Genomic DNA, 25,350 nt, shown 5'->3' on the forward strand with positions numbered 1-25,350 from the left:
GAAACCTCAAATTCGCGGTTTACGGATTTTTCCCTTTACTTGTGCTATACATTGCTACGTGCCTTTCATGATTCTAGGTCATTACGGGAAGTACCCTATAGGTTTGGATTCTCGACAGACGGACAAACATACAACGAAGAGGTCCCACAGGTGTTTCTTTTTAACCGACTTCAAAAAAAGGAGGAGATTCTCAATTCGTCGGCATCTTTTTTTTTTCTCTACAGATACGGAACGCTAAAAAAGATCAAAAGTCACTTTAAACATAATATGTTTTTCGGTTTAACGTTCCCTTATCTACCAATTCCTGATAACTAAGACTCCATACAGTATATAAACGTCTTTTTAAGATTAATTTATTCATATACAAGTAATGAATTCAAGCAACATGTCTGTTAAACTGTTTGTTATATTCTGTTCCATTCTGGTTCTGATCATACAAAATGCAGAAGCGGAAACAAGGATTGGAGAACCGCCAGTCAGAAATTTTTTGGAAATACCACGAGGAAATTTACGTCTAGAATCGATTAGAGCAAAAAGGTCAACGCCTATCCAAACTGACTGTCCAGATGGCTACAGATACATTCCAGAACAAGGAATATGCATGGAAAAAAATTCAAAAATTGGAAGATTAGGATAAAAAATAACTTTAGAAACGTGCAATGCTGACGAGATGAAAAACACATACCTTTTTTTTATAACTAAATGGACTCTAATTTATCAATACTTAACATACTGGTTACACATGTAGGTATATAGATTACATTCTAATCAGTAATAACCATTATTCTAAATAGTAATACATGATTGTAATATTACGAAACAGTAGTTACGCATACTATGGGATGCCCTGCACGTAACGTGTGACGTCACACGCGTTTGATTGATAACTTGCGCCCGCGCATAGTATAAGGATAAAGTCACGTTTATGGTGTTTTTGTCTATCAAGGTTATATTCGTCATTTTGGTTATTTTGTATACTTACCTAATAAAAACCGTTATTTCAATTTGCATTTTTATTTACATTAGCTTATGACCGCGATGAAGTTTACACTAGTAAACTAATTTCAAACCCCTATTTCGAATTTTGTTGAATTTTCAAAAATCTGTTCTAGCGGATGCCTATTTCATAGTAGTATCTACTTACATGCCAAACTTCAGCCTGATCCTGATTTCGGGATGACGAAAGGTATCTTTCGTCAATATTGGTCCGATGACAATGGAAAGGTAACACACCGACAGACACATTTTCATATCAGTGTTTACGGGATGCCCTGCGCGTAACATGTGACGTCAACATAAAGCCACGTTTATGGCAATTGCTTTTGCAATACAGATGCGATAGCTTTTGTATTGTCAAGGTTATATTCAAGCTCATTTTACACTGGGATATATTATATTAAAGTCCAGTCAAAATAGACATTAGGCCCGGTCTACATCGATTAATTGCCGGTCTCTTACAAAAAAAAACACAATGCCTTTGACATTTTCTACGTCAGGCGGGAAAACCGATGTATTTTGTCACAGAATTAGAAATACGCCTAGTGCCTACCTATGGTTTTTGTTTTATTTTAAACACGTTTTTAGGGTTCCGTACCTCAAAAGGAAAAACAGAACCGACCACTGTGTTGTCTGTCTGTCTGTCCGTCTGTCCGTCGTGTCTGTCAAGAAACCTATCACCTATACTAATTTGCCTATTAGATATGCCTATTTCAGGTAGTATCTCAATAATTTGTCAGATAATATTCTTTACATTATCATCATCATCATCATTATCAACCGATAGATGTCCACTGCTGGACATAGGTCTCTTGTAGGGACTTCCACATACCACGTTCTTGCGCCGCCTGTATCCAACGACTCCCTGGGACTCGTTTGATGTCGTTGTGTGTGGGGGGTCATCCAACGCTGCGCTTTCCGATGCGAGGTCACCATTCTAGCACCTTGGGACCCCAACGTCTATCGGTTTTTAGAGTTCCGTACCTCAAAAGGAAAAACGGAACCCTTATAGGATCACTTTGTTGTCAGTCTGTCTGTCTGTCCGTCCATCCGTCGTGTCTGTCAAGAAAACCTATAGGGTACTTCCGGTTGACCTAGAATCATGAAATTTGGCAGATAGGTAGGTCTTATAGCATAAGTAAATGAATAAATCCGAAAATCGTGAATTTGTGGTTACATCATTTTTTTTTTAAATGTGTTTTAATTTTCAAAGTAAGATAACTATACCAAGTGGGGAATCATGAAAGGGCTTTACCTGTATATTTTAAAACAGATTTTTATTTGTTTTTATGCATAAAAGTTTCTGATTTATCGTGCAAAATGTCGCGAAAATTACCCAAGTAAGGAACCCTCGGTGCGCGAGTCCGACTCGCACTTGGCCGGTTTTTCAAACTATGTGCCCTGCCCATTGCCACTTTAGCTTCGCAACTTGTGAGCTATGTCGGTTACTCTGGTTCTCCTACGAATCTCCTCATTTCTGATTTGATCAAGTAGAGAAACTCCAAGCATGGCTCTCTTCATCACCCGCTGAGTGATTCTGAGCTTTCTTATGAGACCATTTAGTTAGCGCCCATGTCTCGGATCCATTATCATACCTATGTAAAGTTATCGCAGTGCCCGGTAAAACCGACTACGATTATGGTTTTTGTGGCACTGAATGTAACAAAAATGCCCTTTTTTTTCTTTTTTAACCGACTTCCAAAAAAGGAGGAGGTTCTCAATTCGTCTGAATCTTTTTTTTTTATTTTTTTTTTATTTATTTTTTTATTTTTTATGTATGTTCCCCGATTACTCAAAGACCCCTGGACCGATTTGGAAAATTTTTTTTTTGTTTGAAAGGGTATACTGTGCAGGTGGTCCCATATAAATTTGGTGAAAATCTGATGAATATCTTCTGAGATGGAGAACAGAACTCCTCAATGGATAGGAGCAAATTGCTCGCGATCAGTGTAATAGCTTAGTAAACAGTAGGGTTTTAACTGTGCTTAGCATATTATAGTACAGTGGGGCCACTAAAAATTGTGAAATAAAAAATTTTCAAAAGAAAAATAAAACCGACTTCAAAACCACAAACACTAAAAAGTAAAAAATAACTTTTGTTTAGCTACACTTGTAATGTGCCTAGGTATGAAGTCACTCTTCTCTTCACTCTTGGATTTCTAATTTTGTTTCAATATGCTCGCTCGACTTCATACCTAGGCACATTACAAGTGTAGCTAAACAAAAGTTATTTTTTACTTTTTAGTGTTTGTGGTTTTGAAGTCGGTTTTATTTTTCTTTTGAAAATTAGTTTTCTCTTTCGTCTGGCTTTACAAAGATTAGCCAATGTCAAGTTTGTAGTTATTTGTACTAGCCGATGCCCGCGACTTCGCCCGCGTGGATTAAGGTTTTTCGAAATCCCGTGGGAGCTCTTTTATTTTCCGGGACAAAAAGTAGCCTATGTGCTAATCCAGGATATTATCTATCTCCATTCCAAATTTCAGCCAAATCCGTCCAGTAGTTTTTGCGTGAAGGAGTAGCAAACATACACACACACACACACACACACAAACTTTCGCCTTTATATTATTATAGTGTGATAAGTTTATAAAAAATAAATAAGATGTAATAATGTGAAATGTTACTTTTTCAAAATTTTCATAGTGGCCATTTTATAATGTTTATTGTTTGTTGTTATAGCGGCAATAGAACTACACATTTTGTGAAAATTTCAGCTCTACCAAATACCTCTTACAGTTCACGAGATATATCTCACTGACAGACAGATGAACAGCGGAGGCTTAGTAGGTAATAGGATAGAAACTAATATCTGTGTCTGTGGTGTTTTAGATTTTTCTAAAAATATGTAGTTTTAAAATTACAGGGGCTCAAAGATTTGTATGAATTTTTTTAAGACCGCGTAACTTTGAAACCGAATGTTTTAACAGAAATCTGGAAAACCGCAGACATAGATATTAGTTTCTAGAATATGTCTGCAAAATTTCATGGACTTTGGTTGCTTAATATTCAAATGAAATTGGAACTACGATTGTATGAAACGAGTGACGGAGAGAGCCCTCTTAACACCATTCGGTTACGGAACCCAAAAAACCAGCTATTGGCATTTCTACGATCTATTGGACAATAACTAGGCGTGAATCGATGATCTTTTGGATTTGAAGATCGTCAACAAGTTGTATTATTTAAGTTTTCCTTAAACTAGCGGAATAACCTGGGATTTACATAGACTAGGTAACGTTGTGTCATAGATACAATATTATGAAATTGAAAATTTTACAAGTGATGCAATCAATAGGGATGATGACTACTAATCAAATCAGCGACTTTTATTAACCCCCGGCCCAAAAAGAGGGGTGTCATAAGTTTGACGTGTGTATCTGTGTATCTGTCTGTGGCATCGTAGCTCCTAAATTATTGCTAATACTGTATAATTAGGCATTGTAAGGTCTACATCTCCTGAGGATGCTCCGGTGTTGGGGCCAACCGTGCGACGAGTAGTTTTGAGATTTATGTGGTGCTGCGTGGTGGTGGTGCGTATTGCTCGCTTTTCCTGCATGTTTAGCAGTGGGAGGGCGGGTGGTGCATGTCGCATGCTGCATGTTGCACCATACAGATTTGTCTGGTTAAGCGGATTATAGACATTTAAGCTTTTGGTTCCATGTATTTACAGTTAAGTTTTTAGAAAGAGAAGAATGTATCTTAGTACAAAAGTTGCGGTCAAGCAACGGCGTAAGTTATCGCCCTACGTCACCGCGCCGGCCGCTCGCTCCCCCAAATAAATGAAATTTAACAGAATGAGGGAAAAAAATCAATACTACACTACTCAGTATCGGCCACTATCGCCTTAATTTACTGCCTCGATAAAATAATGTGGACGCGCCTTTAACATCCGCAACATTGTGTGAAACCGCCTTTTATTATCATCATCCTCAACCATTTTGCGATCATACCTCATATGCATGGCTAAGGTTTGGAATACTCTTCCGCGATCTGTGTTTCCTACCAATTACAATCTGGGTATCTTTAAAACAAGAGTGAATAGACATCTTCTAGGTAACGCGTCCCATCTTAGGCCACATCATCACTTTCCATCAGATGTGATTGTGGTCAAGCGCTTGCCTATGATGAATAAAAAAAAAAACATCGCCGGGTCTTTCATCATCATCAACCCATCGGCTCACTACTGAGCACGGGTCTCCTCTCAGAATGAGAGGGGTATGGCCATAGACGCTGACCAAGTGCGGATTGCCAGATTTTTTTAAAATTCAGATACAAGTTAGCCCTTGACTGCAATCTCACCTGGTGGTAAGTGATGATGCCGGCTAAGATGGAAGCGGGCTAATCTGGAAGGGGTATGGCAGTTTTCATTAAACCCATTCTCCGTTGGTTTCTACATGGCATCATACCGGAACGCTAAATTAGTTGGCGGTATGGCTTTGCCAGTAGGGTGGTAACTAGACACCGCCGAAGCCTCCCACCAGACCAAATATCGACTGAATTTAATGTGTTGATAAAATAATGCCGTGTGAACGGGCCTTTAACATCCGCACGTGTGAAGGCGCCTTTACAAAATGGAAATCAAAAATATTTTACATATAAGTAGTAAGTAGCTGTACCTAATAACAAAGATACCTATTATAAAGGGCAATTAAACAAATTCTTGAAAAATCGTTGGCTTGACAGATATCGACTGAATGTCTTGATAATAATAATATAATGCCGTGTGAACTAAACGGGCCTGTAATATCCGCACGTGTGAACTCGCCCTTACAAAACGGAAATCAAAAATATTTTATTTAAAAGTACCTACTAGATAGATAATATCAAATATTATATCTATTATAACGGGCGAATCAACAACTTCCTGAAAAGCAGACAACGCATTGGAGGTTCATCTGGTGTTGCAAATGTTCATGGGCAGCGGTAATCACTTAACATCAGGTGACTGGCCTGCTCGTTTGCTTCCTATCTTTATTTAAAAATCAGCAGATAGGCAAAGTTCATACAATTTTATTGTATTTTAAAAAGTGAAGACACGTTCGTATGCTTGTGATTGGCACATCGCGTAGCAACACAGACTACATAGACATTGGCGCGTGGTTTACGCACCTTTTGGCATCTATGAATATGCTTCAATAAATGGAAGCCCGTTATCGTAGTTGCTAGGTATATCAATCTAAGTATTAAAAGGAAAAGCTGACTGACTGACTGATCTATCTCTGATCTATGATGAAAGCTCAAACTACTGGATGAATCGGGCTGTTTGGCATGCAGATAGCTATTATAGCGTAAATATCCGTTTTGAAAATTCAACGTATGAACTTTGTTTAGTCCACGCGGACGAAGTCGTGGGCACAAGCTAATATAACAGTAAGGAACTAACTGGCTGATATATTAATAGAAGCCTGAGATTTTGCATACATTTTTTACCTACACCGTAGTCGTAGACTGTACTGAAAGGATTTTCAGAAATTTTCCAAGCGACACCGAGGCGAGTTAGTATGAAGGAAGTAAGGTACTCACGGGTAAAGCAAACGTCAAATATTTTGAAAGTTGAGCATCCTACTGCCGCTGCGAGAGGTCGTCGAACCCGGCGAAGCAGACAGACACACATGCCGCCATCTTCCCCAAACGTCAAATTTGAAATTTCGAATCCGCAAACTGTCAAACTCCGCGAAACTTGGTGAAACTTAAACATGCATCCTCGCTGTGTGAACGCCTGTACTTTAACTATCTAGTTTGTTTCGTAACACAGTTGTATAAAACGGTATAAAAATATTAAAATTAGCGTGAACGATGGCAAAAACTTGTAAATGAAAACGAAATATAAATATATATTAATAATAATAATAAAAACGTCAAAGCCGCTCTGCTCCGAGTGCGAGCGCCTACTGACTTAAAATTTTTGGGTATAAAAACATGCTACAATAGCCTGCGGGAGGCACGAGCCCTCTTGATACTTGCGAGGGCATTTCCTCCCTCGCCGAATATAACACCGTCAATTTTTAAAACTTTACACGTGTACAAAGTTTAATATATCATGTTTAAGCCTGAGTACTCACCACATGTACCTAGTCATTATATCCTCTGTAACGTGATTACCTGGCAGGTTGTTATTCTAAGCCTGGCAGAGATCGCTTCAAAGCGATAAGGCCGCCAAATTGTACTACTTGTTGTGTAATGTTCTATTTTAGTGTTTCTTTTTATGCCGGTGTACAATAAAGCATATTTCACATTCTAGCATCTTGGGACCCCAAGGTCTATCGGTTTTCAAATGATTTGCCCTACCCATTGTCACGCAACCAACTGAGCTACGAGTAGGTGTGTTGTTTACTCTAGGTCTCCTACGGATCTCCTCATTTCTGATCTGATCACGTAGATAAACTCCGACTCCTGAGTGACTCTGAGCTTTCATTCATTCGAGAGCAGAGTCATTAAGGAGTAGGCCTCATGGCCCATGCCGACGTCGCACCAGGAAGCACAGCATTGGAGGAGCCCTCCAATAAGTGGATAGCCAGCATCAGACGAATCACAGGAAGCCATTTTTTTTTTACAAAAAAAAAAAATTGGTTTTTGAGAAGTCCAACAAAATGACAGATACCTAAATGCACATTTCTTTAAAATTGTCTCGGGAAAACTCGGCGGGTAAAAGCCTATTTGGTGACAAAAGAGCTGGCTCATATTTTGCGCAAAAGGTCAGCGAGGCGTGGAAATGCAGCCAGTATTTTTGACACCATTCCACGCGGGCATGATTTGTAAAGTAATTAGATTTATAGGAACATTTTCCAGTAAAAAGATTTTTTTTTCGTTATATTATAATAATAATTTAAATTTAAGTTTTCCAGTACCATTGCGTAAAAAGAAATTCTAATTCTAATAAGAAACCGCTGACATTCTTCAAAAAAAGTCATAGGAAAAATTTCAAAACTCAAAATAAAAAAAGTGAAAGTTTTCAGTATCAAGACTAGCCTTTCCCCGTATTGCACGCATGTGTGCGTGTGAGGGGGTGAGCGGGCGCGCGCCGGGGTGGAGGGGGTGAAAATTTTTCGTTTTTCGCCCACTTTTCCGTCCCGCTCTAGTTTTTCGTCTCCCTCATTTTTTCTTCGCCGGCTTTCTTCCTAGTGCCCCACCACATGTGTGCTGGTGGCAGTATGGAGCAAAATGACAGAGAAAATTCCATTTCCGGTTTGAAACAAATGCACAATATGTGCAGTGAATCTCAAACAGTACAAATACGGATCTCTACTCTTGACAGGGAATACTTTAAAAGGCTTTAAAGTATTCGAACTTTTCAGGAACCCACTTTTTAGGGTTCTGTACCTCAAAAGGAAAACGGAACCCTTATAGGATCACTTTGTTGTCTGTCTGTCCGTCTATTCGTCTGTCCGTCGGAAAAAACACCCGAGTACGGAATCCTCGGTGCGCGAGTCTGACTCGTACTTGGCTGGTTATTTATAGATTTGAATTCTTAAGGGATACCGAGGCGGTCAAGCAGATTGATAGCAAGCACGTAGAGTTTTGCTTGAACCAAGCATGTTGACAGTTTGTACAATGTGTGCTTGATGCTTGAGTCAAGCATTTGCGTGCTTGTCCGTGATTGATGCGATTTTATATTTTTTGCTTGACACGACGTTTGGACACTGTTTGAGAAATGAGAAAAGTGCCTCTGGCTGGCTCGACCTGCTTCAGTAAGCAAAACAAAATTACGTGCTGGCCTTCAAAACCGCTTGACCGTCTGAAAGTCCCTTATACTGCCGGCAGTCACAGACCTATACATGACAAACATTATTATCAGATATTTCTAGAATATGTCTGTAAAATTTCATGGACTTTGGTTGCTTAATATTCAAATGAAATTGGAACTAAGTTTGTATGAAACGAGTGACGGAGAGAGCCCTCTTAAATTTAAATTTCACGATCCAAAATATTTCACGTCGGAACCAAAATTTAACTTGCTGTTTTCATGTTACTTGACAAAAAACATTTAAAATCGATGGTGGATCTTACAAATACAAGACTTTTCAAAAGAGCTTTTACTAATAAAGTAGATATTATTTAAAAAAATAGTAAGGAAGTATTAAAATGAAAATGTTTTATCTGTTTAAGTACCCCATGCTACAAGAAGCGTGCGGGCGCCGCCCGCCCTACCCCCACAGCGCCTTGCCGCTATACAGCGTGCTCCAGTTATTAATTTAATTGTGTTTTTATTCCACACCAACCTAATTTTATTATTATGATTGATGTTTTTCTAGAGATTAAAAATCCTATTCCTCCTTTGTACTTAATAGTTTCAATTAACAAATTGAAGATTTCCTACAATTTGATTGTAACTACTACTTACTTAAAAGGGGCGTTCATGGAAGTGATAACTCCATGTTGGGTAGACCCTAAAATAGTGCTGTTTCCACAGATTAAGGAAATAACGTTATCTGTGCGTGTCCCCCTTCCTTCCTCTAACCGCACCTCACCCCGAGAAAATGAATTTTGCTTAAGATACAAGATTTTTTTTAATCAAAAATAGCAAAGTGAAAATTCAAATCGACGTTTAGAATTACGCCTATTTTCCCATCTATTTGACCGATTTTGACCCTGAGATTAGTAGTTTGCAATCCGGAGAAGGACATAGGCTACTTTTATTACGCAAAATCTAAGAGTCCCTACGGGATTACCTCGTGCTAGCTAGCTGACAGATTATTGCTTTTATGATACTAGTACGGATATGAGTATATCTAATAAATAATAATGTTTATTGTTTACTTTAAAAAGCCATCTCAAACTTTATTCTATAGGCACACGCAGATATGTTTTTATTATCAATGACATACTATTGTACCCAAAGCTATTGTTATTTTCTAAACCATTCAAAAGCATCACACGAACCTATTACTCAAATACTTAGCAACACAACCGCTCAATAAATACTTAAAATCCAAGGCCACAAATCACTAGCGAGTTAGCGACGAGCCGATTCCTAGAACACCCTGTATTCCCTGAACAGAACTAGGAAACGAGGGGGTAAGTACACACGGCCCACCCCCCCTAGGGGAGTACATGGCAAATACGCGAAAGCAATAGGACTTTTAAAAATTCTCCAGAAATATGATTTATATGTTGACGGCAAGAACGCCTCCTTTTCTCTTGCTCAAGGACGGGGCCTGATTCGATTTTTAAACCGCCCCGCTAGAATTTATTTTTGAACGAAAACTTCATTGTTTTTTTTCCCTGAGCCCGTACGCTGCGTAATTTATTCGTTTATTTATTGTTTACGGAACAGCCTGTATATCATTTGTGAAGTATTTAAAATTGAACCAACTTGGCACGCGTAAATAATTTTAAAATGCATACGTTTCAACAATTTTGGAACTGGCTGGATTTGAACCTGCGTCTCCCTAAGTACTGAATGAATATATCGGTAGTTGGTAGCCAGTTACCCGCCCTGACTTGGCGGTCAAAGGCGCTTTGGATGCGATACGGATTTGACGGCCTCCCTGGCGCAGTGGTCTTATTAGTGGAAGGTCCCGGGTTCGATTCCCGACAGAGGCTTGGAATTTTATAATTTCCAAATTTTTGGGCTGGATTGGTGGGAGGCTTCAGTCGTGGCTAGTTACAACCTTACCGGCAAAGCCGTGCGCCGAGATATTCTTTTATTATAAGCACTTCGCAAAATCACTTAAACTTATTGGAACTATCAAAGCTTTATTATCTTTTATACAGCTGATTATCTTTGACCTTGTAATTTTGCCCGAAGAGGCACATCGATTCGGGTACCGAACATCCTTTATACCTTACCTTACCTTATCTTATCTTACCTTACCTTATCTATTTAGGTATGTTTGCAGACAAGCGGACTGGTGACTTCTTTGCAATAATGCGGAAGAAGTCATCATCACTGCAGACAAGACTGCGCTCAGGTTCCAACAGCATCCTGAACATGTTTGCTAGTAAGATGGACTCACCAATGCCAATTAAACACATTGTTAAAGTGTTGGTGAGGCCACCTTTGTAAATACTTCTGTGTTTGCCACGAATATAGCATTAGATACTAACATTAGGTTTTTAAGTGTGTCTGTATACTTACAAATTGAGCCATAGTTGCTTTAAATAAAAACTAAACTAACCTAACCTATCTAAAACCTTAAGTAATACCTTAGATAATTTAGTATCCCATCTTTGTGAAAATACATAGACATTACCTATGTTTAGTCACATACAAAATCGGACAGATAAAAGTAAGACAGCAATTTTAAAAAAAAACCCGACTATTACCCGCGAACTGCCGATATAAGTATAGCGATAGATATAGTAAAATTGTTTTTATGCCACACGCTTGCCACACGGTGTATTTTAACATTGTACTTTATTTATATTTACTATCTCAGAATCTTCCCCTCTTTCATTTGACATCTCACTAACATAATATAGCAAAAAAACTCCAATACCCCTACTTTTTAACCGACTTCAAAAAAAGAGGGGGTTCTTTTTGGTGTAAAATGTGCCATACTGATTTTGTTTGTATAAATTGTAGCCTATGTCACCCGGACCATAAAAACGAATCGATTAACACACACATCATCAAAATCGGCTCAGTAGTCTAGGCGCTACGGTGGAACACACATAGATACAAACATACAGACATAGACTGCCAAAACCATTCCTTCCATGCCAGTCGGGTAAAAAATACCCCAGCCACCGCCACAGTACGAGACATGTTAAGCAATAATAAATTCAGACACGTGTAACGTTGTAAGAGATATTCCTCCCCTATTTAAGCACAAAAATGTTTTCCGTTCGCTTTATTTTAGTGGAAAATTGAAATTGAAAATGTTATTAAGCAATCCCTCTCAGACTTTGATACTCGCTGTAGAAAAACGTAAAAAACGGCCTTTAATTATTATTTATTACTAGAGAATGCCCGCGACTTCGTCCGCGTGGATTTAGGTTTTTTGAAAATCCCGTGGGAACTCTTTGATTTTCCGGGATAAAAAGTTACCTATGTCAATTTCCCGCATGCAAGCTACCTCTGTACCTTTCATAAAAATCGGTTAAAGGGATGGGTCTTTAAGAATCCCGTGGGAACTCTTTGATTTTCCGGGATAAAAAGTAGCCTATGTCCTTCCCCGGGATGTAAGCTAACGCTCAAATTTCGTCAAAATCAAAAATGGTTTAACTGTTGGGCCGCGAAAAGCTAGCCGACAGACGGACAGACAGATAGACACACTTTCGAATTTATAATATTAGTATGGATTACTAGACGATGCCTGTCACTTCGTCCGCGTGGATTTAAGTTTTTTAAAAATCATGTGACGATTTTTTGATCTTCCGGGACATAAAGTGTAGGTATATTTCCATTCGCGTCATAGCTCAGCAGATTTCAAAGCTGAAGTGGCAATGGGCATGTTGGGGTCTCAAGATAATGGAATGGAGACCTTGCAACGGAAAAGGCAGCGTTGGAAGACCCCACACTAAATAGACAGATGACATCAAACGAGTCGCAGGGAGCCGCTTGATTCAGGCGGCGCAAGACGGTGGCGTGTGGAAGTCGCTACAAGAGACCTATGCCCAGCAATGGACGTCTATTGGCTAAAGATGATGATGACGTCCATTGCCGGGATGCAAGCTACCTCTCTACCTCTGGACTTTGACGAAATCGTCGAAGTCAGGTAAACGGATAGGCCTTTAAAATCCCGTGAGAATTCTTTGATTTTCCGGGATAAAAGTAGCCTATGTCCTCAAATGCAAACTATCTCGGATACGAATGGCCTGTGAGAAGGCAATACACAGACAGACAAACTATCGCATTTATAATACCGGATGTACCAGGAACGTTAGCAAAAACTTAGCGTTATCATTATACTACCCCAATGCCAATAACCGTTTGCCTTATCTTGTAGTTTTAGTAGGTATTTTTCAAACCCGCATTGTATAGCGCGCGAAAAACGGGTCAATGCCCCGCCTACGATGCGACATTGACTTCGAGTGACTTATTTACGGAACGTTCGTTGATAGCGTCATTCAGTGACAGGTAATAATCAGTACTATCACCTGTCTTCGTTTATGCTAGCGTTCTGGTTGTACCCTGTATTGGTATGGATATGGATTAAAACCTATCGTAGATATACATACAGACCTACTCTTGTACTATTTTGCGAGTTTTGATTACTTAGGAAGCAAAATAGTTATATCTTTGTCAAAAACACGTGTTTAGAAGATGGCGTAGGCCGCGTAGGAATTGTGGGAGGTGGTATAAAATGTAGGCTATATTATACTCATGTATTTTAATATTCAGCCCGATATCAATAAAATGTAGAACCCGTAGAAATATCACTATCACTACTCACTACTAGGGAACTAGGAAGTATCTTTAAGAGGATCGTCTAGTTGTAAATTTTCATACAACAAGTGTAAATTAAAAAATAACACCCCCAACAAGTGAAGGTTACAGTAACTAGAAAAGAGCTGATAACTTTCAAACGGCTGAACCGATTTTCTTGGATTATAGCTAAGAACACTCTCGATCAAGCCACCTTTCAAACAAAAAAAACTAAATTACAATCGGTTCATTAGTTTAGGAGCTACGATGCCACTGACAGATACACAGATACACACGTCAAACTTATAACACCCCTCTTTTTGAGGCGGGGGTTAAAAAGCAATAACGTTTTTCTCCCCGTAAATGTAGGGCAATTATTGCAGATATAATGACGAACTACGCTCGTACTTTTTAATTTTAAAGAAATATTGCTTACTAGCTGACGCCCGCGACTTCTTCCGCGTGGATTGAGTTTTTCGAAATCCCGTGGGAACTCTTTGATTTTCCGGGATAAAAAGTAGCCTATGTGCTAATCCAGGATATTATCTATCTCCATTTCAAATTTTAGCCAAATCCGTCCAGTGGTTTTTGCGTGAAGAAGTAACAAACATACACACACACACATACACACAAATTTTCGCCTTTATACTTAATATTAGTGTGATGGCAAAAGTTACTAGGGTCCATATTGAGCTGTATCAGTTTCTTGCTGGTTCTTCACGGTAGGAAATTCATTCCGAACCAGTGGTAGATGCATTTGACTATTCAAAAGTACTTGTAAAAGTTTATTTATTTGAATAAAAAATATTTAGATTCTATTCAATTCCACTCCGAAGAAATTTTACTTCAAAAAAACTATTAGGGAGCTGTAGAGGTTCAATTCGTACACATCTTAATATTCGGATATCAGCTGAATGTAGGGCACGGGGAAATATATTTTAAAGCGAGCGAAATAAGTGTCTGGGGACGGGGGTGGCGTTTATAGGGGTTGGTGGGCGGGCCATGAGATACACGTGCAAACTAAAGCCTTAAAAAGACTATTATTTACTAAAGAAATACAGAAAAAATATATACTAGAACAATGAACCTAAAACTAAAAACCTTAAAAATATATAATGTAATAACTAAAACATATTTTTAAAAGGAGTCCCTTTAGGCAAGGTTCCGAACATACTGGTAGCGGTCCCCCTTTGATTAGCTAGACTAATTCTTTGTCCGAGGTAGCTGCCAGCTTTTCGGTCTCCTGTGATATCGACTAAACTTTTTGCTATTTCCTTAAAAAGCCTTAAATCTCTAGGACCCCACGGACCAGGGGTCTCGACACCGAATGGGACAAAATCATATTCGGAGCTATAAAAGACTGTGGAAAAGTGGAAAATTAATTGCGGGATAAAACGTTATCCAATAGGTATAGCTTATTAATTGGTTTAGTTTAGTTACTTTCCAGTATTGATGCACGAATAATAATAAATTAATTAATAATTTTTGCGTGATGACATAATACACTAAATAAATTCAATAAACTTTGCACGCCATGCTTGGCAGAATATGCGATTTTACGTAATATTTAAACCAATGTAGGTATACTATACCATATTCTAGCAAATAAATACTTATTCTTATCCTTTTACCTTTAGTCAAAATCGATTAAACGGATGGGACGTACTTTCACATTTATAATATTAGTATGGAAGTATGGATGGTTAGCAAAGTGAACGCGCATCCTGTACCCGCCTTTACAATATTTCCTAAACGCTCAGTTCGTGGCCACACGGATATTTTCATCGTCTAGGTTCTATAACTTCCATAGATTGCAAACAGTTCCCCGCAGCCTATTTTTCCGACTAAAAGATCCATCAGTTTATATATGTTATTTTAACTTAAAAACCGGCCAAGTGCGAGTCAGACTCGTGCACCGAGGGTTCCGTACTCGGGTATTTTTTCCGACATTTTACACGATAAATCAAAAACTATTATGCATAAAAATAAATAAAAATCTGTTTTAGAATTTACAGGTAAAACCCTTTCATATGATACCCCACTTGGTATAGTTATCTTACTTTCAAAATTGAAACACTTTTTTTTTAATGATGTAACCTCAAATTCACGGTTTTCAGATTTATTCCTTTACTTGTGCTGTAAGACTTACTACCTGCCAAATTTCATGATTCTGGGATCAAAAAGTTTTTTCAGGATTTCAACGGGAAATACCCTATTGGTTTTCTTGACAGACACGGCGGACGGACGGACGGACGGACAGACAGACAGACAGATAGACAGACAGACAGACAACAAAGTGATCCTATAAGGGTTCCGTTTTACCTTTTGAGGTACGGAACCTTAAAAAGACGGATTCTTTCAAGAGAAATTCATTTCGGTTTTTCTTAAATGTCTACAGTTTAAATGTTATTATTTTGTATTTAAACTGAAGAAGTCGAATTTCAGCAAGAATTTTCTCATTGATGAGGGTCGTGCCTCCTTCCATTCAATCAATTTAAGTGTTTTCTTAAGGTAATATTTCGGTGGGTTCACAAATCTTTCCACACATGATTCTACAGTCTACGAGCTACGACTGATGTGCTACGAGTACACGAGTATGACTTAAGAGGGCTCTCTCCGTCACTCGTTTCATACAATCGTAGTTCCAATTTCATTTGAATATTAAGCAACCAAAGTCCATGAAATTTTGCAGACATATTCTAGAAACTAATATCTATGTCTGTGGTTTTCCAGATTTCTGTTAAAATATTCGGTTTCAAAGTTACGCGGTCTTAAAAATTTTCATACAAATCTTTGAGCACCTGTAATTTTAAAACTACATACTTTTAGAAAAATCTAAAACACCACAGGCACAGATATTAGTTTCTAGAATATGTCTGCAAAATTTCATGGACTTTGGTTGCTTAATATTCAAATGAAATTGGAACTACGATTGTATGAAACGAGTGACGGAGAGAGTCCTGTTAAAAGATTATTACCATTATCAGTTGTTAGTGATAGCCTAGTGGTTCAAGTTGGCCTCCTAATCGACGGGGACCGGGGTTCGATCCCCGTTCGACCTCTAACTTTGTGAGACGAACCCGAAGGGTGCCAATGGGACCCTATAACGTGCTATTACTAAGCCTCCGCTGTCCGCCCTTCCATTCGTCCGTTTAGCCGTCCGTCCGTCTGTCTGTAAGCGGGCTGTATCTCGTGAACGGTAATAGGTAGAGAGTTGAAATCTTACCAGAATGTGCATTTCCATTACCGCTATAACAGCAAAATATTTCAAATGGCCGCCATGAAAATTAAAAAAAATTATGTTATTTCTTCTACTATGGCACGGAACCCTTTCGTTTGCGAATTCAACTTGCTCTTGGCCATTTTTTTATATGGTCATCCACCTTCCTCATCAATCAACTTCCGACCACCTTCTCAAAGTCTTCAGTCAAGAGGGTTGGAGATCCCACGCTGAATTTGCCAGTATGTCTCCATTCCACGAACGTCTGACCGAACGGCCATCAGTTCTGCGACATCCTGTCAACTATCACTTCAGCACACTAATCCTTACAATTTATAGGTAAGTAGGTACTAAGTACAACATTTCTTATTTTTCTCAAATACAAGTCGAAATTCCACGGACAAGCGATTTTCTTCCTCGTTTCTTGATTCGAACCGCTAGGATATGGAATGCCCTCCGGCTTCAATCTTCCTCTCCAATTTTAAAGGGACCTTCAAATCAAAAGGAGGCTCTCCTCAGACTTGGGCGCGTTTGGAACCCTCGTAGCTTTCGTTATTAATTATCACCACTACATCATTGTTTGACAATCAGAAAGTGTACAATAGTACCCAATTTAAACAAATCACTTTGACTTTGACTTTTAAAAAAAAGGTGAATAAGTTTTAATAGCCAGGCGCGCTCTACATATCTTCATCATCATCATCAACGGATCATAGACGTCCACCTTGTCCACTATTGGACATAGTCTCTTGTAGGGACCTCCTGACATCACACCACGGTCCTACGCCGCTCCCTGCGGTCTGCGAATCGTTTGATGTCATCTATCCATCTAGATTCTACTGGGAATCTTTCAACTCTGTCCTTTCCAGTATCAGGTCGCCATTCAGGCACCTTGCCTCCATTATCATTTTCCAGCAGGTTTGATTACAGCCAAGCGCTTTTCTATAAACCAAAAAAAAAATGAAAAAGATTATTAGCCATGTTAAATGACTAATATTCCCCTTTCCTCTCCAACTAAGCGTCAGGCTTGTGCTAGGAGTAGGTACGACAATAGTGCAACGGGCGGTTTGAACCGTCGACCTTTCGGTTTTCAGTCCACTCCAGTCCGCATCATTAGGGGTGCGAATTAAAACAAATCAAATGAAAGCGCTGACGGGGGTACATACATCTCTAAAACTATCTACTATCTGCCCCACCCTCGTATGCGTAGAAAAATTCTCCCCCACGGAGTTCCCCCCTCCCCCCCTACGCTTTCACGGTTCTAATTTTTGGGGAATTTGGGGCATATTCGTAAATATGAAATGGAAAAAATATTTCGCGGTTTCATCGACTTTATACTCTAAAACTGATGCGGTAGAGTCGGTTTTAGACTGTAGGGTGGTTGGAAAAAAAATTACTTCATATGTCGTCCTTAAGACGGAGCGCCTCGGTCTACGTATGTGTGTATGTGTTCTGGACATAGGAAGTATGGAGTCGTATTATTTATTTATTAAGTAATTGCTGAGTTTTCGGTTGGCTCTTCTCAGTAGTTTGCTTTCCGAACCGGTGGTCCTAGACGTATAAGAGACACTAGTAATAACTGTCCTAAGTACTTAAATATGAAATGTTTAAATTTTTTTTTTTTAAAGTAAGTGTAGGTATTTTTTACTGCGCGAGAGCAATCAAAGTTTATGATCATCTAGTTACCTCCAATCATCGATCATCATCTACAATCATCTACATCTAATAGAAATCACTACCTCTTCCTACCCCATCCCTAAAACCCGTAAATGCGAAACTGTCTTAGTCGCTTTGTTGGTTATTGGTTTGTTTGTCCTTCAATCACGTCGCAACGGAGCAAAGGATCGACGCGATTTTTGCATAGATTTTTTTGTAAATACATAGGTATTAGGTACTTAGAGACCTGGAGAGTAATATTAGACACATCACATATGCTACTTTTTAACCGACTTCAAAAAAAGGAGGAGGTTCAAAAAAATTACAGCCTATTCGGCTGTATGATTTTGATAATTTAATTGAGGTCGGTTTTTTTTGTAAATTTTTTAGTATCTCGAAAAATTAAAACTTCCCACGAGGTTCAAAAACTTAAATCCAGCAAATCGCAGGCATCGTCTAGAAAAATATATATTTATGACTAGCTGTGCCCGCGACTTCGTTCGCGTGGAATACTCTGTACGTTAAAAATGTTCGCCGTGATTCTTTAAATTGACATAACTTTTTTATTTATGAACCGATTGACATGAAATAAACACTAAATATTAAGTGAAGCTTACTACAATATATTAATGAAAACCGTATCTAAATCGAATAAGCCGTTTCTGATATTAGCGTGCACAAACACACAGACAAACAGACAAACAGACAAAAAAAATTAATTACAATTTCGGTTTCGGCATCGATATAATAACAACCCCTGCTACTTTTTTTTATATATTTCCATTGTACAGACACCACTTTTCTACAATTTTATTATATGTATAGATAGTCGACTCCATGGCTGCAGTTTTCCATCAAGCGGCGGCGATGTATAGCTCGCGCTGTAGCTATGCGAGCAAATATATAATATTTTCCTATATGTAACTTTCATCATTTATACTTTATTACTATATAACTGAACAACTATTCATACGAAACAAAGTGTTTGTCTCTATCGCGTATGTGTGCGTGTTCTGCGCGCGTGTGAGTTCAATTAAAGATTTTCTTAATAAGAAACAGGGGTGGAATGGATTCGGACGTATTATTATTATATTTTTCTTAATAACTTTCGTTCGTTCGCTATACCTACCTACGAATAACGATCAGCTATATGTACTTTATAGATTTTTCTTAATTTAATTTTGGTGATTTCTTTCTTTGAGAATTCTCTAAAGTTTAACTTTGATTAGATTCTTAATCACCTAGGTACCTAATATTCTTAAATTTGACTTGAAATGTTAAGTAGTTTTAGCTAGATTTTTGGAATTTGTAATTATGTAACTAAAAATTGGCGTTACCCACACAGAATCTCGCTTCAAATAACTTAAAAATATTTTTACTTACTTATACCTATTTAAATACATATTAATATGATATCATATAAAAATTTCAAAACTTTCTTGTTTCTAGAAAGCTTTTGTAAAATGCTGTGTTGGTGGGCACTTGCTTAGGAGTATTAGGTTCGAAACTTCGAATCCCCTGACATTTTTCTTTGTTTTTCCGAGTTGCTTGAGTTTCACTTGTGTATTCATACACGTTATATAAAAATGGGGCTTGAAGGTAGAAGCAGTTTTGTGCCTTTTCTGTTTTATTTTCTGATTAAGAACCAATCCAAATGGAATGCGGAAATATTGGAAAATTGAAAAAATAACTGTAAAAGAATACCACTAACGCCATCTCCTGAAGAAATATGAAAACATTAGGGTATCGTCTCGACCCCGCGATCTGTGATTGTGAGGTGATACTACCTCGTTTATTTTTATTGTAGTACAAACCGTGACCAATAGATGGCACTAACAATTACTTCCTGAAATAGGAGAGAAATTCCGTAAGAAAAATATTACGATAATAAAAAAGTTTTTATTTCTAGAACGATTAACGAATCTTTGCTCTCCAAATGACAAAATGATGATGTTTGTCACTGCGACAAACGATTTGACAAATTGAGAATTGATTATGATTGAAAATGAACACGTTATGATGACTAAGAAATCAAAATTCAAAAACTTCCTACTTGGTATTCGCTTTCCCATTTACAATCATAATGAAATATTGAACTGATGTCCATGAAAAATACTACCATCAGCGGTATAAAAAGGGAAGAATGGATGCCTTGCCCCAAAGTTGATATAGACTACCCAGGTCTAGCCTATTTATGTTCTTTAGATGAACTCATATTGGTCGAGGAAACTCATAAATTGCATGATTTAATAGGACTTAGAAGGAAAGATACAAGCTACACGATCATCAACAATCAAGGCCAAAAAGTATTTCTAGCAGTTCAAAAAGGCAAATATAAATTTGAAATCAGGATATACAATGTTTATGGCAATGAAATAATAAAAGTGAATAGACCATACTCATGGTGTCTAAATAAAGCATTAATTTGGGCTCCACCTGGAAACTTTGTAGGATCCGTGCAAGAAACAAAATCTTGCCTGAAAACTTACCTTGTAAAGAACCATTTAGGTGAAAAGGTTTTGAAAATAAAAGCAAGAGGGTTCACAAAGGACGATGTTTACAGCATTTTTTCGCAAAGCGAAGTGGTTGGACTTGTCACCACTAGATGGCGTTATGCAGTTTCATTTCCTATTGAAATGGATGTTCCCATAAAGTGCATTTTGCTCGGCGCCTGTTTTCTGATTTGCTGGAAGAACCAACATTTCCTATAAATCTCTCGTAAGAGAGTAGTATATTCTTTGCTATAAATGTACAAGGCACATGAGTAGTAACAGGTCTGTAATAATAATCGTTATTGCACAGTACATAACTCAAAATTTTAAAAACCCCCAACACAAAAGCTATAAGAAAATTAGAAAAGAGCTGATAACTTTCAAACGGCTGAACCGATTTTCTTCGATTATAGCTAAGAACTCTCGATCAAGCCACCTTTCAAACAAAAAAAAAACTAAATTAAAATCGGTTCATTCCTTTAGGATCTACGATGCCACAGACAGATACACAGATAGACAGATGCGTAAAGATGAAGGACTTTGCCCTCTCTCGTCTGCGCAGGCCCTTATTAGCTGCAACCTAAAGTCTGAACTGCATTATTATGTACCCAACACTAGCTGACACTTGCGACTTCGTCCGCGTGGATTTTGGTTTTTGGAAATCCTGTGGGAACTCTTTGATTTTTTCGGGATAAAACTTAAAAGTAGCCTATATCCTCCATCGATGCCTATATAACTCTCCAGGCCTTTAGCTAACTAAGTAGGTATATACTTACGTAAAAAAATACGTCGTTCCGTTGCTCCTCCTACCTATATAAACTACTAGAGGATGCCCGCGGCTTCGCTCGCGTGGATTTCAGTTTTTTAAAATCTCATAGGAACTCTTTGATTTTCGGGGCTAAAAAGTAGCCTATGTCCTTCCTCGGGATGTATCCCATGTCTGTACCTTTTATTAAAATCGGTTCAGCGGTTGGGCCGTGAAAACGTAGCAAACAGGCAGACAGACAAACACACTTTCGCATTTATAATATTAGTATGGATAAGTAGTGATGAGAAAAATAAAACAATCAGTTATACAAAAGGAATCACTTTATTACCTACTAAAATCATTCATCCATATTCATCATTAAAAACTATTACTTTCATGAACTTATTAAAAAACAATTCAGTCTTAAACAATTGTACTTAGGTACACTGGTGGTCTTAATACAAAAGAATAAAAAAACTAGACGAAATATTGGCATTACCTAATATCTAGACCGTAAATTATACAGGAGTTATTTATCGTTTCCTCTTCTTCTGAGGGGATTTTACATGTTCCTCTGGTTCGCCGTTTTGCTCTTGCTGGTCCACTGTGTCAGAATCCTGAATTTTCCTTCGCACTGGTCCGGTTTGAGATATAGGCACCAATCTCTCCCCCTTTTCTAAGGATAATAATTTAGGCGCTGTAATCGTCAAAACGCCATCAGAAGAAAGCTTGGACTCCACAGCGTCAGCCTTGCAGTCTTCCGGCAACGTGTACCGACGTTTGAACTGCCGAGACACGAAACCATGTTCGTCCTTCTTTTCTTCGTGTTTCCCTTCAACAACAATGTAATTATCACTAACTTTCACTGTGATTTCTTCGGGGGCGAAGTGTTGCACGTCTAAATTGACTTGGAATTTATCCTTATCCGTTTTGATTGTAGAACCGACGTCTCGCGCTAAGGATGACAAGTTTCTCCAGGGACGCAAATATTTCCGAGCCGGCCGGTCGAAAATATCCGTCAGCATGAAATCTTCCGGCTCCAAATCAAGCCCCAAGAGGTGGTCCCGTAGGCTTCTTGCCCTTGGTCTTGAAGCTACTTCATAATCCAATAAATAGGGTATTAGAGACATCTTTGTTGTTTTATTTCACTAAACACGCCTCGAACTCGCTTGGAAACTTTGAAAAATTCACTTCAGTTGCGCTGTAGCTTTTGTTTGATACAAATACTTGCCGTGACGTCGTCGCTTGCCTTATATACCCACACATCGGTTCTACTACATTTATCTGGAAAAGTGTGGAAAGTTCAAGAATTTTGCGCCATCTATTGACCAGTAGCGGAACTAGAACTGTGTGTTTAACTAACAGGGCCGTAGCCAGAAATTGATTTCGGGGGGGTTTAATTCGAGCCCGAACCGAATATTTTCATGAGAAAAACTTTTGCTCGACTTGATGAGGTTGTACCTTTCAGTTTGACAGTGAGATACTAATATTCTTATCCTAATACTTTTGGGTAAGGTCTGACGAAATCACAAACACAATCTTTATGATAAATTATTACACTTTTATTTCATATTTAAATTTATTAACTTTTACATTTGTGTCAAATAAATGTTGTTCCTCTTACGTTAGTATATTTTCGAATGTCGTCGTTTTAAAACCACTCTTACAGGTAACCTCTCCACGTTTATTAGCCACTCCCCTTTTTATCTTATCGTTATCGGCCAATCCAAATTGTACAATGAATAAACTTAGTGACTAATATACAAATCATCAAGCTCGTTTAACAAATCATCTAAGTAATAAAGATGTTTTCATCTTATATATTGATTACAAATATTATCCTTTATTATGCTACAATTCATCAACTAGAAACTATAAGAATTTTATATACAGTACGTTTATCGATCAGATGTTGAACAACTTCAGCCAATCAATGACGCTTTCTAATATGATGTTATGATTTGTTATGATTTGAGTGGCGCCAACTATCTAATCAGTAACTTCTACACGTTTATAGATAATTAATATGGGCCAAGCTTACAGCTCGGCCATCCTGTTTTAAGCGAGTCTCATCGCTTTTTAAAAAAAAAAAAAAAATTAAAACTTAAGTAACATGTAAACTTCACAACCAAAATGACAAAGACTTTTAGACTTAGTTCAACAAAACAAAAAAAAAATTAAGATAGTAATTAATTAAATTAATATTCTTGCTAACCTTAACTAGAAGGAATATACAGTTTTATTGATACATTGGTATTGATTATGATTGCAACTTAATTTTAGAGCACTCGCAGCAACCCTTTCCATCCGATATAATTAGAAAATAGCAGACAAACTTAATTCAATTCCAAACTATTTACCCTCGCAACTTTACCTGCCAGTCTACAGTAGCACTCAAATTTAGCCTTTAATCTAAAATTCATTTTTCTGTTCTCTTCCGCTAATATTAAAATAAAAAGATGCAGACACTCTAAATTTATAAATAATTTTTCAAAAATCATAAAGATATCAAAAATTGCGAGACCAGTAGTAATTACTAAAAACTACTTTAAAGGGTTTCAAGTATCTCAAAATAAATTGTTAAAAGTTCTGTTCCAACTAGACTCTCCTTCCCACTAAAGAATTATATAAGAAAACTGATGAACTATATTATATAAGTCAATTATACAAATTCAAAATATGTCTATTTGTTAGGAAAATACTATTAAAGTCCGTACATACACGCATCACTTTAAAGCTAAATCTCATAAATATGGTACACAAAACGAACATACCTATTATGCTACAATTACATAAAGCTAGGACTAATTATGGTATGTAAACTACCTAGCTCTACTACATAATGTACTTGCCGAAACTCATACTGGAGGAAAAATCTTTTACAAAGTTTAAAGTTTAATCAAATAGTGTCAAACACCATAGATATCTTAGCCAGATGTAGGTATAGTTTGTTAACGAATATAACGTGTTTTGACTTTTTATATTATTGTATAGTCACCATACCTTTAAAGATTATATTTTCTTCTATATTTTATTTATTCTTAATATGAATATGTGTAAGTGAACTTCTTGTCCTTTTGATAAAATAAACTCTCTAAACTTAAAGTTAATCGCCGCCAGTTCTCGATTTAAATCACAAAACATTTTCATACACTTTCAACGCAATAGTTTTACGCACATATTTTCTTCTTCCCTTCTTATTGGAAAATCGCGGATTCCGAGCCTTGGCGCGTCTCTCTTCTACCGGGATACATATATGATTGTCCTTATTTCCCTCCAGATCCAAATTTTTAATGACCCCTATCCTAGGGTCCTTTCCCTCCAGATCCAAATTTTTAATGACCCTTATCCTAGGGTCCACCTCCTTCCTCCTATAGGACTTTTTGTCCATAGCCCGTAACCTCGGGGCTTTTCCATCCTTTCCTTCCTTGGGACTTTGTGTCCCTGACCCATACCTAGTTTTGGGTCTTCCTTTCCCTCATTTGTTCATTTCCAACATCCTTGGATCCTGCAAACATAAAACACTTTGAGTAGACCGTTCATTTAATTTTGTTTCATAAGCATCCATCATAATACAATCCGACCTAAGAGAAGTAATTTTACTTGGTAACCTAGAAAACCTATTATCATTATTATAATTTAGTTTTCTCCAGTTCCGTACCCCTCGAAGGGTGCCTACGAGACCCTATTTTCTAAACCTCTGCTCTCCGTCCGTCTGCACGTGCGTCACGGCCCGAACCGCGAACGGCGTATCGTGAACCGTGATAGATAGAGAGTTGAAAGGAACGTGATTACGGATGTATGAAAATCCTATGCCTGGTTGCTTCCAATTCAAACTTTTTCTTTTAATGCAGATTACGCTTCCCATATTTCTACAATTACCTATTGTTTTTTTTTTCTAGCAAAATCCACATTCTGAAGTACTAAT

The 25,350-nt window shown here is 37.8% G+C and overlaps 3 protein-coding genes across 3 annotated transcripts in view; 1 reads left to right on the plus strand and 2 right to left on the minus strand.

The window, feature by feature from the left end:
* Positions 1 to 6,552, minus strand: part of LOC123877167 (zinc finger protein 219) — a 61,901-nt gene extending 55,349 nt beyond the window's left edge. The window contains exon 1 of the mRNA XM_045923669.1: positions 6,520 to 6,552. The gene's annotated coding sequence lies outside the window, so the exon portion shown is untranslated. The remainder of the gene's footprint in view (positions 1 to 6,519) is intronic.
* A 13,603-nt stretch (positions 6,553 to 20,155) lies between these two features.
* Positions 20,156 to 20,893, plus strand: LOC123877181 (phospholipid scramblase 2-like). The gene has a single exon (XM_045923698.1). It carries the CDS (start codon positions 20,282 to 20,284, stop codon positions 20,891 to 20,893), a length of 612 nt encoding a protein of 203 aa, XP_045779654.1. The 5' UTR covers positions 20,156 to 20,281.
* Positions 20,894 to 21,745: 852 nt separating this feature from the next.
* Positions 21,746 to 22,660, minus strand: LOC123877182 (protein lethal(2)essential for life-like). Its single transcript, XM_045923699.1, has one exon. The coding sequence runs from the start codon at positions 22,550 to 22,552 to the stop codon at positions 21,956 to 21,958; it is 597 nt and encodes a 198-aa protein (XP_045779655.1). The 5' UTR covers positions 22,553 to 22,660; the 3' UTR covers positions 21,746 to 21,955.
* Positions 22,661 to 25,350: the final 2,690 nt, after the last annotated feature.

Source organism: Maniola jurtina, chromosome 23 (genome assembly GCF_905333055.1).
Source record: "Maniola jurtina chromosome 23, ilManJurt1.1, whole genome shotgun sequence".
Classification (NCBI taxonomy): domain Eukaryota; kingdom Metazoa; phylum Arthropoda; class Insecta; order Lepidoptera; family Nymphalidae; genus Maniola; species Maniola jurtina.

Excerpts from the sequence above, each read along its gene's own strand:
- LOC123877181 (XM_045923698.1), top strand. The coding sequence starts at position 20,282 with ATGTCCATGAAAAATACTACCATCAGCGGTATAAAAAGGGAAGAATGG.
- LOC123877182 (XM_045923699.1), bottom strand. The coding sequence starts at position 22,552 with ATGTCTCTAATACCCTATTTATTGGATTATGAAGTAGCTTCAAGACCA.